An 18,989-nucleotide genomic window follows, 5' to 3' on the forward strand; every position below is an offset into this window, starting at 1 on the left:
TATCCAACAGTGGATTAATCACATTGGTGCATTCATTGCATTGATCACAAGGTTGCATTCATTGCATGATGATGGACCAACAGTTTATTTTAGCTGTCTCATGTTTACATTTAAATTTAAATAGCTAAATAATCTGATTTACCAGTTTTAAGTATGCGAAGTTAATTGACCCAAACATTTTTTGTGAGATTCCAACCAGGCTAGAACACATGACAAGGGGTTAAAGATTAACACTGGATGGGTTGTCAAAAACTGTATTTATTTGTGCTAAATACATTTGCGGTCAAAAGTATTTAACAGTTTTAAGCTGTCAAAAAAACACATTAAAGGGGAAAACCACCCATTTTCAACTTTGAACTATCTCATTAATATACCTTTGAGTTGTTGTGTGGAAATAATAAAACACTTAATTCCTCAATATTGTACGTAAGCACAAATGTCTTCCACAAGTAACAAATTCCTCAAGTAACAAATTCCTCAATATTGTACTTAAGCACAAATGTCTTCCTCAATAATAATTTGTGGAGTGAGCAAATTAAATTTGTGGAGTGAGTTGTCCTCTGCTGTGGAGGGAGTTGGCCAAGTGTGTGGAGGGAGTTGGCCAAGTGTGTGGAGTGAGTTGGGCTCTGCTGTGGAGGGAGATGTCTGGAGTGAGTTGGGCTCGATTTGGAGTGAGTTGGTTTTGGAGTGAGTTGGGCTGTTACCATTAAAACCCATCACAGTCTCTTCACATAAACATTAAACCTTAGGAGTTAAGTTAATATGGTTTTCACAGTGTACTGACCTGAAAAACAGTATAAACAGGCACACAGGAATGAGACATGAACCGTTCACTCACGTTCCTAATTTTCCTCTGAAGGAAAAGGGTGAGGCACCCAGCCCTTAAAGGGGATCCTTAGGCAACACCTGCTACACACACAAAGGTTCTGCTTCTCATCCCAAGTGACCTACAGTGAATTACTACTGATATTATTTTGGTTGGTGACCATAGGAATAATAAAAATAAAAGTACTGGACAATACTTAATAATAATAAAGTGCATACACATTTTCAAAAAAATCAAAGTTACTTCACAAGTTGCACATATCACATATCCAATAGTGAGCCAATAAAATTCCTCGTCCTTGTTTCCCTGGGCAGCGCTGGTTTCAGGGATCACTTTTAGACTGGCATGTTTGTGCCAGGGTGGGTGATTAGATTTATTTCTTGATCTCCTCTTGTCTACTAGTCTTGATTGTTTAGACATGAGTCATGACTTGGCCATTGTTCTCACAGAACAAGTTTGGCCATGGCCACTATTAGACATTGGCAGTCAGAGGCTGGATCTTTTCCCTGGAATGTTCTCAACACGCCCCTGCAGAGAGAGAGAGAGAGAGAGAGAGAGAGAGAGAGAGAGAGAGAGAGAGAGAGAGAGAGAGAGAGAGAGAGAGAGAGAGAGAGAGAGAGAGAGAGAGAGAGAGAGAGAGAGAGAGAGAGAGAGTGCGAGAGAGAGAGAGAGAGAGAGAGAGAGAGGGGGGGGGGGGGGCGAGAGAGTGCGAGAGAGAGAGAGAGAGAGAGAGAGAGAGAGAGAGGACGAGAGAGAGAGAGAGAGAGAGAGGGGGCGAGAGAGTGCGAGAGAGAGAGAGAGAGAGAGAGAGAGAGGGCGAGTGAGAGAGAGAGAGAGAGAGAGAGAGAGAGAGACTGAAATAATCAGAGACAGTGAAACAGAAAGATACAACTACACGGTATAGACTGAAAGACTACAACCATAATCATAATAATCATATTAATGATAACAACTATGGGGATGAAGAAGATACCAGTTATTCTAGTGGTCTGCATGCTGCTGTTCTCAACTCTGGGTGTCCTGGCACAGCAAAACAGTAAGTATCGCCTGTCCTAGTTTTAACCATTTTTACGACGATCTTTGTGTTCTTTGTCTAGCTCTGGTTCAGAGCGTTAGTGAGTTCCCTCTAACGCTCTGGAAGACCCCTCGCTCTGCGCATGTACAAGGAATTCCACTGCCCTGCCAGCGTTCAAGTGTAGTGAAAATAAACAAAACCATTTCGCTACTCACTGAAGCAATGGCTGTTTTGTGTTGTTGAATGTCTATTCTCCAACCCCGCACGCCTAAACGCACCCACCTACTCTGTAAAATGCACTTTTTGGGCAGAAAATAAAATATGTCGGCGAGACGGACATTAGGTTAATGGTAAGTTCAAATCCCCCAGATCTGTAGCCCCTACGGAACCTCTCCCTCCGCTATGTAGCTCCGAGATGAGGTCCCTCTTTAGTTTCTGCCGTATGTTGTTGGCCTTGTCGCACATTTTCCACTTTACATGTTTCTTACCCCTTTCTGCACATCGTATCCAAAAAGTAAAGCATTTGCGCCACTCTCTCAGATGTTTTAAATTTTAGCTGGCAATAAAATCTATCCAACGAGTTGAAGAAAGTATTTAATTTGCCTCGGTTTTCATCCCGGTTCCATGTTTTTAAGACATTGCGCAAGAGTTGTGCCCGTAGAGATAACATTACTGATTCCCCTACTGGTCAAATGTTGAATTGCATCTTCTAATGCAAAATATTTTGGAACCGGATGAAAACCGAGGCAAATTAAATACTTTCTTCAACTCGTTAGATAGATTTTATTGCCAGCTAAAATTTAAAACATCTGAGAGAGTGGCGCAAATGCTTTACTTTTTGGATACGATGTGCAGAAAGGGGTAAGAAACATGTAAAGTGGAAAATGTGCGACAAGGCCTACAGCATACGGCAGAAACTAAAGAGGGACCTCATCTCGGAGCTACATAGCGGAGGGAGAGGTTCCGTAGGGGCTACCAGATCTGTAGAGGGCACTGTGGAGTAAATACAAATAATGTCCGTCTCGCTGACACAAAACAGCCTTTGCTTCGGTGAGTAGCGAAATGGTTTTGTTTATTTTCACTACACTTCAACGCTGGCAGGGCAGTGGAATTCCTTGTACATGCGCAGAGCGAGGGGTCTTCCAGAGCGCTAGAGGGAACTCACTAACGCTCTGAACCAGAGCTAGTTTTTGTCACACTGCTAGTCTGCCACTGCCTGTGCAACTTGGCATTGATAGTTGTTGTGGTATCTTTTGTGTACCATGCTGACGACAACTGAAGGAACCGATTTAAACCCTATCTGTATGCAGAAAACGGGTTCGCACAACTCGTTGTGAACACTCACTTTGCCAAGTTGTTTTCAATGTTTTTAATATCAACATTGCCTTGTTCTGAATTCCGTAGTCCTCAGTCACATGACAGCACATGACAGTCACAGATGTTTTAGGGGTTCTGTCAGACCCACCTGCACTTTAAAAAAAATCACAAAACGAGTCATCAGTGTGTTAAAAAGTGATGGCAAGGGGTCCCTGACCAAGCGTCTGTCTGTGAGGATGAATTGGCCGGTGTGTCTCGGTTACTCTTTGTGGATATTCACTCCTTTACAGGGTAGAATAAATGTACAGTACCGTCTCTGTCTCCACATATTCAATGATGCAATAGTGTTCCATTTTATTGAAAATATGTGTCATTAGGGTCCTGCTAGTTTTTCCCACAAACTGTGAGGCCACATGGGCTTTTGATATATCATTTAAAATATACGTATATCACATTTAGGCAAGTATATCACATCGAGCATGTATATCACATTTATCTTGGAACACTACACTCAACTGGAATACTTAAAAAAAAAAAAAAGTTTTCATGATCAATATTTCCATGACCAATGATCACAAGTTCCGGGATCCAGTAGGATTGTGTTCAGACCTGAACCAGTATCTAATATCTGGGGATGTTTTTCTCACTCTGTCTTTCTCTAACAGACAGAGTTGGTCCAGCTGAGTGCTGCTTCAATTATTACCCCCATCGCCTGCCTAAGAACAACGTGGTGAAATACCAGCGCACAAACATTCACTGTGCTAGGAATGATGTTGTGTGAGTATTATTAAGGTTTCGAGGCCTATCAGGCTCGAAGCCTTATTGCGTTGCTTGGCTTTCTTGTTCTTCCGCCGTTTTTTCAGTTCTGACCCAATCGTGCATACGCTTTTTACGAAACTCGGCAATATGGTAGAGGGCTATGCCAAACGGCGAAGACCCGAAACTCACAACCATTGGCCAAAGGGTGGCGCTGTAGCACTCAATTGAAAATGCCAACTTTGAACAGGTACAACTCATGCCCTGTTTGACCTACAGACATGAAACTTCGATACACACACACGTCTCCTCATGCCTTTGAGGCAACTTTCATACTCTGACTTTTGACCTCTGACCTTTAGATCTCCCACCATTTTGAATTACATGAAAAGCAGTTAAAATCAAACTCCTCCTGGGATTTTTGAGCAATCTGCACAAAACTGTCTACACATGTACTTTGGACCTATGCCGACAAAAACATGGCGTGAATTTTTTCTAAGTGAAAACATTACGCTTTTATGAGCCAATTAATATTGCAGTTTTATGAAAATTATTCGTCTGCCCCTAACACGTACATGCAGACTCACATTTGTTTGAAACTTTGCAATAATGTAATCATTTAGGGGATAAACAACAAGATGAAGGGTAAATTCAGGTCTGATAATGATGTACAGTGTATGTTCAAATCATATATACTTTACATTATATCCGAGCATTTTCCAAAGCATATATTTATTCTTTCTTTTTTTACATTTTGGAAAAAGAAATGCGCCGGTGTGCAGAAACACTTGGTGCCCACTGGACCTGTATTCATTCAGAATAGTGTTTACACACAAGAGTCAAGATACCAAGATGTCAAACGCTGTCAAACAGGCCATGGCATTGATTGTTTCACAGCTATGAACCCCCTTAGCTGTGATATTATTACAATATGAATATGGATAATGAAATGGATAATAATAGCAATATGAAAACAGTTTTTAATACAGATTTCCAGAATAATTTGTACAATAACATAGGCCCTCTTGACCTCAGCAATACACCCACCTAGTGTGGGTGCGGTTCTTGAGATAAATGATATAAATAAAGATAAAGATATAAATGAGTGAATGTGTACAAACATTACATACAGAGATTCCTGGAATGTATAGAGCGATGCCACAAACCAGATTTTATAAATGAGATTTCAGCTACCCATTTTATAAACTGTTAAAGTTCAGATTACATTTTTAAAAAGAGACTAAGAGAGCTAATCAATACTAAAATCATCTATCCGTCATGATCAATAATATTGCACTGTCTTGTGACCCGGTGAGGACATGATTAAACGAAATGTAAAAGGAAACAACTTAGTGATGAAAATCTTCTCTCTATCTCTCTGTCTGTTCTAGGTTCACAATGAAGAATGGTGGCAAGTTCTGTGTCAACCCAACTGAGAAATGGGTCCAGAGTGTCATCGCAGTCGTGGAGTCCAGGCCAATGAACCCAACAAGCCAAATGTGAGGGTTCTATGGGATTCAGGGCTGTCTAATACCTGGTACAAAACAGTTCCAGACAACAAGGTGGTTTTGTGACAATGCTTTGAGATGAACACCAAGCTTTGCTTTCTAAAAAAAATATATATATATTTTTAGCCGCATGCTGAAAGCTAGCGGCTCTACAGACAGCACTAGTCCTAGTCCGACACCTGAGTGACACCTAAGTGTCATTGGCTGTCCTGGCTGTCCTTCACACTTCCCGCCAATGGGGAGACGGTCCTTTGCAGCACCCGCCTCTCCTCCTTTGACACCTATTTGTCATTGGCTGTCCTGGCTGTCCTTCACACTCCCCCCCCCCTTTAAGCCAATGGGGAGACGGCGCTTTGCAGCACCCGCCTCTCCTTCTTTGCAGCAGAGAGAGAGAAAGGGAGAGAGCTTCAGGCAGGAGGGTTAGCCTAAATGCTAGCGTGCTTCATTAGACCTAGTTTGGCTATTAAGTTATTATTTGGCCATGTTCACACTGACTTCAATCTTATAGCTATTGTTGGGAAGACCCGTGTGGTGTCACAAAATGTTGCCACCACTTATATAAAAAACGTTAGAGCGTTAATCTGCGACGCTATGTTGCCAGGTTTGGCGAGAGAAACAAGCAATCCAAAAAACAAGTAATCAGGTCTATGAAAAGATTGGGGCAAAAAAAGCCTGCCGCATGCGGCTTTATTATGACTTTGGTCATTTCTTGTTTAAACTGTCACCCAGTTAACTAGTAGTAACTAGTTAAAGCGGCACTATGTACTGTAACTTTTTTTAAATTAATAAAATGTAATTTTGTCCAATCTGTATGGTAGAGTATGTAAATACAATATAAGTTATACAATTGTAGCCTCCCGTAGCCAGACTATATCACTTGATTGATTGATGTACTTTATTTAGTAAGACATGAGAAATACAGTACATGGAAGTACAAATTCACAATACAAGGTCTACTAAACTGGGAGACTCATTAAGCACTGAGCTTGTTTAAGATGATGAAATCATGATGACATATAAGAGACAGACAGATATACACACTACTATACAGAATGTCATACAATCAGTTTACAGGTTACTGGTATGAAAAGTGAAAAAATATGTACAAAAGAAAAAAGAAAAGGGGGGGGGGGGGTAGGGGGGTAGGTTAAGGCTTGGGGTAGGTTAAGACTTGGACAGGGGCCATTTTAGAATTGCAACGTCTTCTGGAGCAGGAAACGGATTCTCTATGGAGCGGTGCCAGACCCAAATCGCAGAGTGCACATTTTTTTTTGCACTCGCAGATTCGTCTGGTCCCAGGCTAATACAATTGGGATGGTTGTAATTTGTCTCCTTGCTCTTCTTTTGAGACATTTAGATCGCGTCAAAGGTCATGTCTCACCTAGACACAGGATCTGACACAACATTGAATTAAATTTATCCCCTGAGCAAGCAGGCAGGCTCTATTAGCTCAGTGGTAAAAATGTCAGCACTTGTGCAGGAGACCGAGTTCAAATCTGGGGTAGAAGAGGAAAGTTACATGTGTAGAGTGAGAACTTTCTTAAGCTAAATGAGGATAAAACAGAAGTTCTCATAATTGGCTCCAGTGAGCAGAGAGAATCAATAATAAGTAGACTTGGTAACCTGGCTGTAGAAAGTAACACCACAGTAAAGAACCTGGGGGTTATTATCGATTCTGAATTGAATTTTAATACACACATTAATCATGACACCAAGATTGCTTTCTTTCATCTTAGAAATATTGCGCGAATTAGAGACTGTCTGTCGTTAGACGACGCAAAAACGTTGATCCACACTTTTGTTCTCTCGGCTTGATTACTGCAACGCACTCTACTCTGGCCTGCCAAAGAAAACAACTGACAGATTACAACTTGTTCAAAATGCGGCAGCCAGAATTTAAAACTAAAACTAGGTTGAGAGAACATATCACTCCAGTTCTAGCTTCACTACACTGGCTCCCGGTTGTTTTTAGGATTGATTTTAAAATTATTTTAATAGTTTATAAAGCTCTAAATGGTCTGGCACCTTCCTACCTCTATGACTGCCTAGACAGATATGTTCCAAACCGGCCCCTCAGGTCTTCAAGTGCTGACCTGCTCGAGGTGCCTACAATGACATATAAAAAATACGGTGAAGCTTTTACGGACCAACAGTGTGGAATAAACTCCCATTACACCTAAGACAGGCAGCCTCTGTCGATAGCTTTAAAGCACAGCTCAAGACCTATTTCTTCACTCTTGCTTTTAGCTGATTCTTTGGTTGATTTTTAAGTCCTCACTGTATTGCCTATTTTAATGTTGTTTTATGCTTTTGCTTTTATTTTATTTTATTCTATTTTATTTTTGTTTGCTTTATTGTTAAATTGGTTGTAACTGTAACTATTCTTGTTCTGTAAAGCACTTTGCGCTGCATTTCATGTCATGAAAGGTGCTATACAAATAAAGTTTATTATTATTATTATTATTATTATTATTATTATTATGTGACAAATTGGAGGATATACCAACATAAAGTGTCTTATAGGAAACAGATCGAGCCACGTCATTCACACCTTGGCATGGATTGTACAACTGTGTGCAACTTTAGAGGATGGAAAACCATCCTCTAAAGTTGCTAACAAAAAAAAAAAAATCCCTCATTTGGTGTTTTGACGATGGTGGTGGGGTGCGTTGTCTTAACACGCTGATAGCACTGTGATGATTCACATCATTTTCAAACTCATCTCACCATTCAGTGACCCAATGGACCCTTCGCTAAGCCCCACCCACTCCACTCTGTGACTGGTGGTGCGGAGTTAGTCACACCCAGGCCTGGCAGCGCCTGGCAAACTTTGCTTCTCACCCATTGACTTGCACGTTAAATGACGGCTTTTCCCATTAAAAATAATCGATCATTTCAGCAGCAAGAGCTTCAAAATCTCTTCTAAATCTAGTCAACAAGGCCTGCAGTAGGCTATGCACTGGACAAATGTATGGGCTTAAATTAGTGCCAATAATATTTTGTACTTGTAAAAATAATTTGTATTTGTAAACACATTTTGCATTTGTAAAAAAAATATTTGTACTCGTAAAAATAATATGTACTCGTAAAAATATTCTTTGCATTTGTAAAGAAAATATTTGTACTCGTAAAAATAATATGTACTCGTAAATAAAATATCTGTCTTCGTAAATAAAATATTTGTATTCGTAAATAAAATATTTGTATTCGTAAATAAAATATTTGTCTTCGTAAAACAAAGTTTTGTATTCGTAAGATAAAAATGTGTGTTGTAATTGTAGAATTACATTTACAATGAACATTGTGACCAGAAAAAAACAACAGCTTGCTCGCTCGAAGATCTGTTCTACGGATTGCAAAACTTTATTTTTGGCACTCTGCACTTCCGGGTCTGAGCCAATCACGTGAGGCCTTTTCCACTACCCAATCATAAAGCTCCATAGGTCTCCATGGCAACATGGCAAACGGGGTTGCCATGTTGCAACCCCAAGAGTTTTAACTGCAACATAATTCCATTGCTCAGGAAATAAACAACGGATTACAATAATATAACATTCCCTGTAATCAGTAACATGTAGGTGATACCTATGTCTATCAAATATGGTTTTATTGAAAGGCAATCAAAGGCTAGATCGAGTTTAGAAAGCAAACAGGTCATGTCTGGGGGCCTCAGTGCGGCTGCAGAGTTTGATTGAGTGTGAGACTAGGACCCACATGCCATTATGTCAAAATGAGCGGCTTCATCGGGAATCGTGCGCGTGTATTTTGCTAAGAGATTGGTTACATGGTTTAATTGATATTAATTTATTAGTGCATTAAATTTCCCCATCCACTTTGATGGGAAAATTAAAAAACTCGATTTCAAGTTTTTTTTTTTCAGAAACTGTAAGGGCTAGAGTTACAAGACTTGGAGGGGAGGTTCATAATTTATTCCAAAATTATCAAAAAAAGAAATACACCAGTCGGCCCCATGGTGGCGCTATAAAAGCCCCCTTTACGTTTTGGCCTATAAATCTTGAACCGTAGGTCGTAAAATAAAAATCTTTTTTTCCCTAGATTCCTTTGGTCATGACGCAACTCTGCATATAGGCCACGCCCATTTGCGCCAGGATAGATTTTCCGCCATTTTGAATTTGCTTCAAAACACACTTTTAGCTCCTCCTCCCACATATTTTGTCCACATATCACAAAAATCGGTACACATGATCTCTGGACCCATGCGATAAACATCTCCAAACCGAATTTCGATAGTCCATACGGTTCTTCCATAAATGGCTTCCAAAATTTGCGGGAGGGGCCTGTTTTACAAAAAAGCCCCCACCCCCCCTCCTCCTCCAGCATTATAGGCTTGACAGCACTGCTACTGACCTATAGGGTGTACCAACGTCGCGTCACCAAAAGTTCGCCACGACCACCTTTTCGATGCTGCAGCCCTTGAGGGGTCAGACTGTACATAGAGACACGCTTAAGACTAGAGAGTGACGGTGGTTTGTGTTTGTAAACATTAACTTCTTTGCCGACTACATAGTGATCATTGCACACTGCACATGTGTGGCTGGTCTATGAGAAAGCTGTCGCAGCTCTCCTCTTCAAGATTGAATACAGTTTGAGGCTAACAATGTAGGCTATTCAAGAGACGTAGTATGGCTTGGATCTCAGCTGTACCACACAAAGATTTAACGTTCAAGAACCTACCCAAATACAGCCGTGTTTGTTCACGTAATTTTTTCAAAGGTACATTTTTACCAAAAACATGAAACTGCTATTTTGTTTCTGCTAACTAAAAGTAACTAGGTAATGCAACTATAGGGTGGTCCAGAGTGTTAAGTGACTTTTTTTCCCCTCTCTAACGATTTGACACGCGGGCTGCTCTGCTCATAGACCGAACATTCCACTACCGTGCGAGGTCTCCAACTTTAATAAAAACTAGACGCGTAGCAATTCTGGGAAATTGCAAAGTGTGGTTGCGCCGACGCCGGTCGCGGGTCTCGGCCGCCGGGACTCGAGGGATACGCCGGGAGGAATACCGTCGCAGGCCGCACGACGTGCCATTCGAATCGGGTGCCGGTCGGATCCTGCCTTCGTGATACGTGCTGTTTTGATTTTAAGAAATAGGCCCCTCCAACTAAATAAATAGGCCCCTCCCACAATGTAACGGGCCAATCATATTGTTACGTCACTCCTGATATCGCTTTTATCACATTTTGAAAGGATTGTTCCCCCCAAAAATCATATTTTTGCATCAAACGGTTACGTTTTGTGCATTTGTGGCCCCCTATGGGTCAAAGTGGAAATGCTTTTGGGGATTCGTTGAGTAAACCACCCTCGACATGTGATTTAAATTCGGGATTGACCGGACGTTTCGTTCGTGATTTCTGGCATTTTTGGTAAAACAGGCCCCTCCCACTAACTTTGGAAGCCATTTACGGACGAACAGTAAGGATTATCAAAATGCTGTTTGGATATGTTTATCGCATGGGCCCAGAGATCATGTGTACCGATTTTTGTGAAATTTGGACAAAATATGTGGTAGGAGGAGCTAAAAGTGTGTTTTGAAGAAAATTCAAAATGGCGGAAAATTATCCTGACGCAAATGGGCGTGGCCTATATGGGGAGTTAGATTTTTATTTTACGACCTACGGTTCAAAAGTTATAGGCCAAAACGTAAAGGGGGCTTTTATAGCGCCACCATGAGGCTGACTGGTGTATTTCTTTTTTAGTTAATTTCGGATTAAATTATGAACCTCCCCTCCAAGTCTTGTAACTCTAGCCCTTACAGTTTCTGAAAAAAAAATACTTGAAATCAAGTTTTTTAATTTTCCCATCAAAGTTGATGGGGAAATTTAATGCACTAATAAATTAATATCAATTAAACTATGTAACCAATCTCTTAGCAAAATACATGCGCACGATTCCCGATGAAGCCGCACATTTTGACATATGGCATGTGGGTCCTAGTCTCACACTCAATCAAACTCTGCAGCCGCACTGAGGCCCCCAGACATGACCTGTTTGCTTTCTAAACTCGATCTAGCCTTTGATTGCCTTTCAATAAAACCATATTTGATAGACATAGGTATCACCTACATGTTACTGATTAAAGGGAATGTTATATTATTGTAATCCGTTGTTTATTTCCTGAGCAATGGAATTATGTTGCAGTTAAAACTCTTGGGGTTGCAACATGGCAACCCCGTTTGCCATGTTGCCATGGAGACCTATGGAGCTTTATGATTGGGTAGTGGAAAAGGCCTCACGTGATTGGCTCAGACCCGGAAGTGCAGAGTGCCAAAAATAAAGTTTTGCAATCCGTAGAACAGATCTTCGAGCGAGCAAGCTGTTGTTTTTTTCTGGTCACAATGTTCATTGTAAATGTAATTCTACAATTACAACACACATTTTTATCTTACGAATACAAAACTTTGTTTTACGAAGACAAATATTTTATTTACGAATACAAATATTTTATTTACGAATACAAATATTTTATTTACGAAGACAAATATTTTATTTACGAGTACATATTATTTTTACGAGTACAAATATTTTTTTTACGAATGCAAAAAATATTTTTACGAGTACATATTATTTTTACGAGTACAAATATTTTTTTTACAAATGCAAAATGTGTTTACAAATACAAATTATTTTTACAAGTACAAAATATTATTGGCACTAATTTAAGCCCATACTAATGTGCATGACATTATTTCAATGAACTAAAAACACGGGAAATGTTAGAGGGAGTAATAGCCATGGATACACGACGGTCGACTGTCTCGACCGTCATGGATGAACTTCAACCTGGTGTTTGCACTTTCTCCATTTACATCTACAGAAACGTTCATATTTCAAATATAAAATGCTTATCCCATGGCCACGGATATTACATTTATGTAAGGGTTCTCAAAAGTACCCGTATAATCCGTATTGTTCAATAAAAAGCATTTTAATCTGATCGGTGGCCATTTCTCCATATGCGTTCAACTAAGCGACCCTATCGGTTGGTAGGTGTATTGCACTCTGATACATTATAACTCTATGAGAACATGGCCACCGATCGGATTAAAATGCTTTTTATTGAACAACACAGAATATACGGGTACTTTTGAGAGTCCCGTGCATAATTTTAACATCCGTGGCCATAGCATAAGCAATTTATATTTGAAATCTGAACGTTTATATAGATGTACGGACCGTAAATGGAGAAAGTGCAAACACCAGGTTGAAGTTGATCCATGACTGTAGCAGTAGCTACAGCAGTAGCAGTTAATAAATAGACGAACAAATGAATGAATATACTTTAACGTGCGGAATTCGAAACAGGCAGCGCTGGGATTCTGAATTGTGTTACGATTACGGTGATTAGTATCATTGACACCACCTGGGCGAGTGAGTCGTGTAATACTTTCCCAACGTTAAGCTGTGTTCAACAACACAGGCACAGCGCAGATTTCAGCTTGGGAAAAGAACCCTCCAGTTGTGGGTCAGTGGAATCTGTTGCTGGTTCATAGTCACCATTGCATTATCGTGGTATTCCTGTTCTTGCTATTATGTTGCAAATGATTGTGTGTGTGTGTGTGCGGGCGAAATAACATTGACAGCTATGGCAGGTGACGAAAGTTTGCCAGACCTGTGCCAGGCTAACAACGGTTGCTAAGCTGGCATTGGACAATCGCTTTTGGGGTGGGGTTTAGCGAAGGGTCCATTGTGTCCTGTGGATGGGGGCATTGTCATCCTGGAAGAAACCGCTCCCATCAGCAACCCATAACAGACTGACCTGTCCTGTCCCTGCCCCTAATTACCTTTGCCCAGGTGTAAGCAGTTCCCTGATTACCTTTCCCCTATCCACCTGTTTCCTAGGCTTTTCACTGTGTTCCACTTCCTGTCTTTTGATCCAATGAAATCCAATGAAACCGGTCAGATGACTAATGAAATCCAATGAAATCCGACAGGAAGTGGAAAACACACAGCCAAGAAACAGGTGGATAAAAACTGACTTTAGGCCATCTTTTTCCTGCTTCGGCGTCTTGTCTGCACTGGCTTGTCTGAGCAAGATATATTCAACTGTGTTTTAGCTTTTTGAGTTTAGGCCACTGGTGTTTCAGTTGTTTATATGTTGGTACGCTTCTTTTAATAATAAACCTTAATTGGTCTGTGCCTTTGGCCCAGTAATGTTTTAATTCAGTGCCTATTTCAAATAAATATTTTTTGTCAGAACCAGATCTCTGCTCAATAAGAATATTTGCTGTAATTCAGTGTTACTGTATGTAGTTACCATAGCCCTCTCTCTCGGCCTAGTCGGATTAACTGAGCTGGTCTCACTCTCACGCATGATCATCATCACAGTCATTGAATGTGAGCTTTTGACGACAATTTACCACTGTATTCATTAATGTCTTTCCTGTAATTGAAATGCAGAAGTCTCTTAAGTCACTGTTCCTATTAAAACACTGTGATGTCTTTGAGATTGAAGCTCCAGCCATCCGTGCCCCAATAATGAACAATCTTTCTTTTCATGGTCACTTTTTTCCCCCATTTTAATCCAAAATTGAGGTCAACTGCTCAGCATTTCTATATTCAGTCCGTGTTATAGGATCTTTGTTTAATTGTTAATCATGTAGTCCACCTGTATGGAAGCACATGTTTTATGTTATCCCACTCATTTATTCAGGTTTTACAACCAAAAATGACCGATACGTTGTAGATCGCCTTCTTTCGGCTAAGAGATTTGGTGTACAGGGGAAAAGAGCAGACCAAGTATAGAGCCAAAGGTCAAGTTTCTAAGTACTGAGTATTTAAGAGGTTAACTTGTCACTCCTCTCTACTGTACTTTATGTGCAACAGACCGGATTTGCTAGGGGGGGGGGTTGATCCATGCCTCTGCTTTTGATATCCCCATCTGATCATTCATCTTTGATCATATTTATAATAGCATCCGCTCAGTGCATTCAGGACGCACGCACAGGGTTACGATAACCCCTGTCAGCTTTCCGTTCTAAAAATTAACCACAGTTCATTTCCTTAATTCTAGGTACCTAGGCATGTGTATGTAAGTGCAATGCACACACATTCACTCATTTGGTGGTGCAGAGTGCTCAATAACATTTCTCATCATAGGATAAAGATGATCACTCAGAATGACTTTGTATTGATTTACAGTGACCAAGTGACCACCTGATAAAGGGACATGTGGATACATGGCAGGAATTGGAAAATGACCCCCACTGCATAACAAAGCCACCTTCCCTCACTGAAGGGGTCAAGCATTCAGGCTGTGCCTTGTGTGTGTGCATTGCACATAGACACATGTAAGTGCACAATTATTGAATGCGAGTTGCATGATAAAAGATATAAGGATGGACTTTATAAGTATTTAGAATACATATATTGGAATTAGATAGTGGAGCTATTGGATTAGAAAGAGGGGATAAAGGAAGATAATACAAATAGGCCTATAACAAATATATTACAGCATGAGTAGTATATCTGAGTAGATTACGATAAAGTGCATTTAGTAATTAATACATCTTTGTTCTCACCGCAAAATAATGACGACAGTTTGTTTCCTTAATTCTAGTAACACTCCCCCCCCCACACACACACCCCACCCCACCCTCACATCCACCCACCTACACTACCACCCTAAGTCATATAGACCCATGGACAGAGAAAGAGAGAAACAACTTGACCGGTGGATCGACTGACAGACTTCAATTATAATAATCATAATAATAACAATGAGATGAAGAAGAGACCAGTTATTCTAGTGGTCTGCATGCTGCTGTTCTCAACTCTGGATGTCCTGGCAATAGAGAGTAAGTTTATTGGCTCGTCTGGTTTTAATCATGACAGAGACCATTTTTTTAAAATGATGATATTTGTTTTCCCCCTTGTTATTTCACTGCCTGCCTTTGTGTCTCTGTGTCTCGTTCTCACTCTGTTTCTCTCTTCCATACAGCGCTGGTCCAGCTATGTGTTGCTTCAAGTTTTACCCCCATCGCCTGCCTAAGAAGAACGTGGTGACATTCCAACGCACGCACACTTGTGCCAAGAATGCTGTTGTGTGAGTATTACGTTTTTATCAGTTGTGGACAAAATATACTCCCGGTCAAATATGACTCAATTACAAGTGAAAGTTGGTCAGTTAAACTTTGTACTTGAGTACTTGCGTTTAAACATACTTAAGTATTCAAAAGTACATTTTCCTTTTTAATTTCAATGCATTGCTGTATTCAAATATAGACACCCTCCAACTTTTTTTAAAATTATTTTCAGGAACATTTCATAAAATATGAGTGAAAGTAGTACTGCTATTTTCACTATATGAAATAGTTCAGTTCATACCCTTAGCAAGCAGGCAGGCTCTATTAGCTCAATGGTAAAAATTGCAGCACTTGCGCAGGAGACCGGGTTGAAATCCGGGGTAGAAGTAAAGTGAAGCTTTAAGTACAGTATTCAAGTAAATGTTCTTAGTTACTGTCCTTCCTTACTATTGTATTGTACCTACATAAACATTGAGCACATTGTACAGGTGCAGTTACACTATAGAATCACATTCAGAAGTTAACCGGAACAGTGGGCACAAGGTATTTCTCGGCCTCAGTTTTTTAAACATTTATTAAGGTTTCGAGGCCTATCAGGCTTTCTTGTTCGTCCGCCGATTTTTCAGTTCTGGCCCAACCACGCATACGCTTTTTACGAAACTCGGCAATATGGTAGAGGGCTATGCCAAACGGCGAAGACCCGAAACTCACAACCATTGGCCAAAGGGTGGCGCTGTAGCACTCAATTGAAAATGCCAACTTTGAACAGGTACAACTCATGCCCTGTTTGACCTACAGCCATGAAACTTCGATACACACATGCATCTCCTCATGCCTAACAACTTTCATACTCTGACTTTTGACCTCTGACCTTTAGATCTCCCACCATTTTGAATTATATGAAAAGCAGTTAAAATCAAACTCCTCCTGGGATTTTTGAGCAATCTGCACAAAACTGTCTACACATGTACTTTGGACCTATGCCGACAAAAACATGGCGTGGATTTTTTCTAAGTGAAAACATTAAGCTTTTATGAGCCAATTAATATTGCAGTTTTATGAAAATTACTTGTCTGCCCCTAACACATACATGCAGACTCACATTTGTTTGAAACTTTGCAATAATGTAGAGGGTCATTCCAAGTATCACTGAAACCAATCTTACTCCAATTGGTCAAAGGGGGGCGCTATAGCAATTTTTTGAAAATGCAAACTTTAAACAGGCAAAAGTCATGCCTCGTTTGGCCGACAGCCGTGACACTTGCTTACACATGTGCCTTGACTCATGAGGAACACATCTATCACTTTGACCAGTAAGCTCCGCCCTTAGATTTTACGCCATATTGAGCAGTTTGAAAAACATTTAAACCCAGGATTTGTGTCAAATATCTGAGCACCTTTTTCACCAGTTCAGGTCTGTTGGTCCAATGGCTTGATTGCTTAATCATCTGCCTTGAAACCACAGGGTCACCAGTTCAAGCCCCACCTCATGCTGACTTGATCTCAATTGCATTGCACACAACATGACTGTATCAATGAATACACATGCAATTGTTAAATAAAACGCTTATTTGAGAGCAGTTATTTTCAATGTATGAAGTACTTCATTCCCCCTTTTGTTTTGTTTTGCTGGATTCTCCTTTTTCACTGACTAAGGCTGTGGATTGAATAGCTTGATCAGTAAAGTGTTAGCCTCATCTTCCGAAGATCCCTGGTTCAAACCCAACCATTACAGTTTACATTTAAATTGCATTGTATAAAACATGACCCTGTTAATTCAGACATGTGCAAGTAGTACAGTTTAGTTGTTTTTAGTCGTTTTTTTTTTTAATGTATGACACACTTTCTTGTGAAAATAGCCGATCTACAATCTCACAACTTTTTCAGCTTGTAGATCGACTAGTTTCACTAGTTTCCATTCCAAGGAGACAAAACAAAACTTTATTGGTAAATGTTTTGTGAACCAGTGATCTAGAGTAGTTAGCGAAACATTGGCTTGGTTCATAACGGACAGAAAAACCTATAGATATGAACAGACACCACCAGGGAGGCCATATCTCTAGCTCAATGAGAAGAGAGGCAGCCTGTGAATCCATAGGTTGCTGGTTAGATCCCTATCCCCAACGATGCGTTGAGGTGATCATCATTTGGAATTCTTAGTTTTACAAATAGTGTTTCTTGAGGTTAGGTCGTTGTTTTACTGAGGTTAAGGTTAGTGAGGGTGGGTGTAGAAAAGAGTCATCTAGTCAGCAACCTTCCCCCTATTCCCATGGATTGGATCCACCCCTCTCACCTGCTCTCACTCATCACCAATCACACCTGTCTTCACTCACAACTCATTAGTGGCCTGGTGGCTTTTTCTTTGAAATAATGTGTAGTTTTTCAAATATTTAACTTTAAGCGCCCCGTTTAAGATGCCACGTTATTGACCATGGCCATTTAAAGGGTAGCAACATTAACAAACACGTGAGTCTATACCTGTAACATGCTCTATACAACAGGGAACTAAATTAGTCATAATGCTGTGTCGCTTTTGCCAGGTTTCGATCCCATGACTTTTATGATCATCATGACTTTGTTAATTAATGCATGTTTACTTTTTAAAGACAAGATGAAATGGCATTTTGACAGTATTTGTTTGTAAATTTTCTGACATATGTTCTTGTAGAAGAGTCATCCTAGTGTGCAACACTCCCCCTGGCCTATTCGGGGGATTTATTATGCATGGTTTGGATCCACCTGACCCCATAGGGAACGATCACTACAAATCAATGCAAAGTTATTCTGAGTGATCACCATGATCCTATGATGACAAATGTTATAGAGAGCACTCTCCACCACCAAATGAGCAAATGTGTGTGCATTGCACTTACGTACATATGCCTAGGTACCTAGAATTAAGGAAATGAACTGTGGTTCATTTTGAGAACGGAAAGCTGACAGGGGTTATGTTAATACCTCTCTCGTAACCCTGTGCGTGCATCCTGAATGCACTGAACAGATGCACCATATGCTTGAAAAAACACGGTCTAGTCACGCATTAGAAGCACAATATCAGTCATCAGAAGTTCAGAACCAAGGACGGGTGTTTTCAATTAATCTAACTGTCTGGGGTGTTCACAAAAGCCCAAGAAGACGTTGAAATGACCCCAAAAATGTTTGAAAGTGAAATATCCCTTTAAGTGGAAAAAAGGAATCGCAGCCACAGGTCAAAAGTAATAAAATGCAACTGTCGCTATCTCTCTCTCTCCCCAGGGCGCTCGTAACAAACTGCTGCGTAGGACAGCACTCGCGGCTACGCCTCTCCCAGGAGTAGGCGGGGAGTAGGCCACGTGCATGCTGTTGCCCGAATGTAGTTTTAGCACACACGTAACTCCGTGCACTTGAGAACCTACGACGATGGTGTCTCCCTAAGCCAGTTTAGATGGCACGCAGGGCACAATCACCTGCTACTAATGAGGGTAGAGCGTAGGTTTCGCCGAGTCCCAGCTGTGTAGGAGGCTCTTACGCAAGCTGCGTAG

General features: G+C 40.6%; 2 protein-coding genes across 3 annotated transcripts in view; both read left to right on the top strand.

Moving 5' to 3' along the window:
- LOC311062531 (C-C motif chemokine 4-like) overlaps window positions 1-18,989 on the top strand; it is a 405,685-nt gene that overhangs the window by 295,685 nt on the left and 91,011 nt on the right. The window lies entirely within an intron of this gene.
- LOC311062529 (C-C motif chemokine 14-like) overlaps window positions 1,609-18,989 on the top strand; it is a 47,854-nt gene continuing 30,473 nt past the window's right edge. The window contains exons 1-3 of one of the 2 annotated variants that reach the window (XR_014602509.1): window positions 1,609-1,862; window positions 3,824-3,935; window positions 5,306-5,476. Coding sequence is in view for 1 of the 2 variants with exons in the window: in XM_084081638.1 (XP_083937764.1) it covers window positions 1,769-1,862; window positions 3,824-3,935; window positions 5,306-5,417 (318 nt within the window). In the remaining variant the exon portion in view is untranslated. Of the gene's footprint in view, window positions 1,863-3,823; window positions 3,936-5,305; window positions 6,525-18,989 lie in introns of those variants that run through there. The other variant, XM_084081638.1, reaches the window with a different exon arrangement.

This window comes from Gymnoscopelus microlampas (assembly GCF_963454915.1).
Source record: "Gymnoscopelus microlampas genome assembly, chromosome: 16".
Classification (NCBI taxonomy): domain Eukaryota; kingdom Metazoa; phylum Chordata; class Actinopteri; order Myctophiformes; family Myctophidae; genus Gymnoscopelus; species Gymnoscopelus microlampas.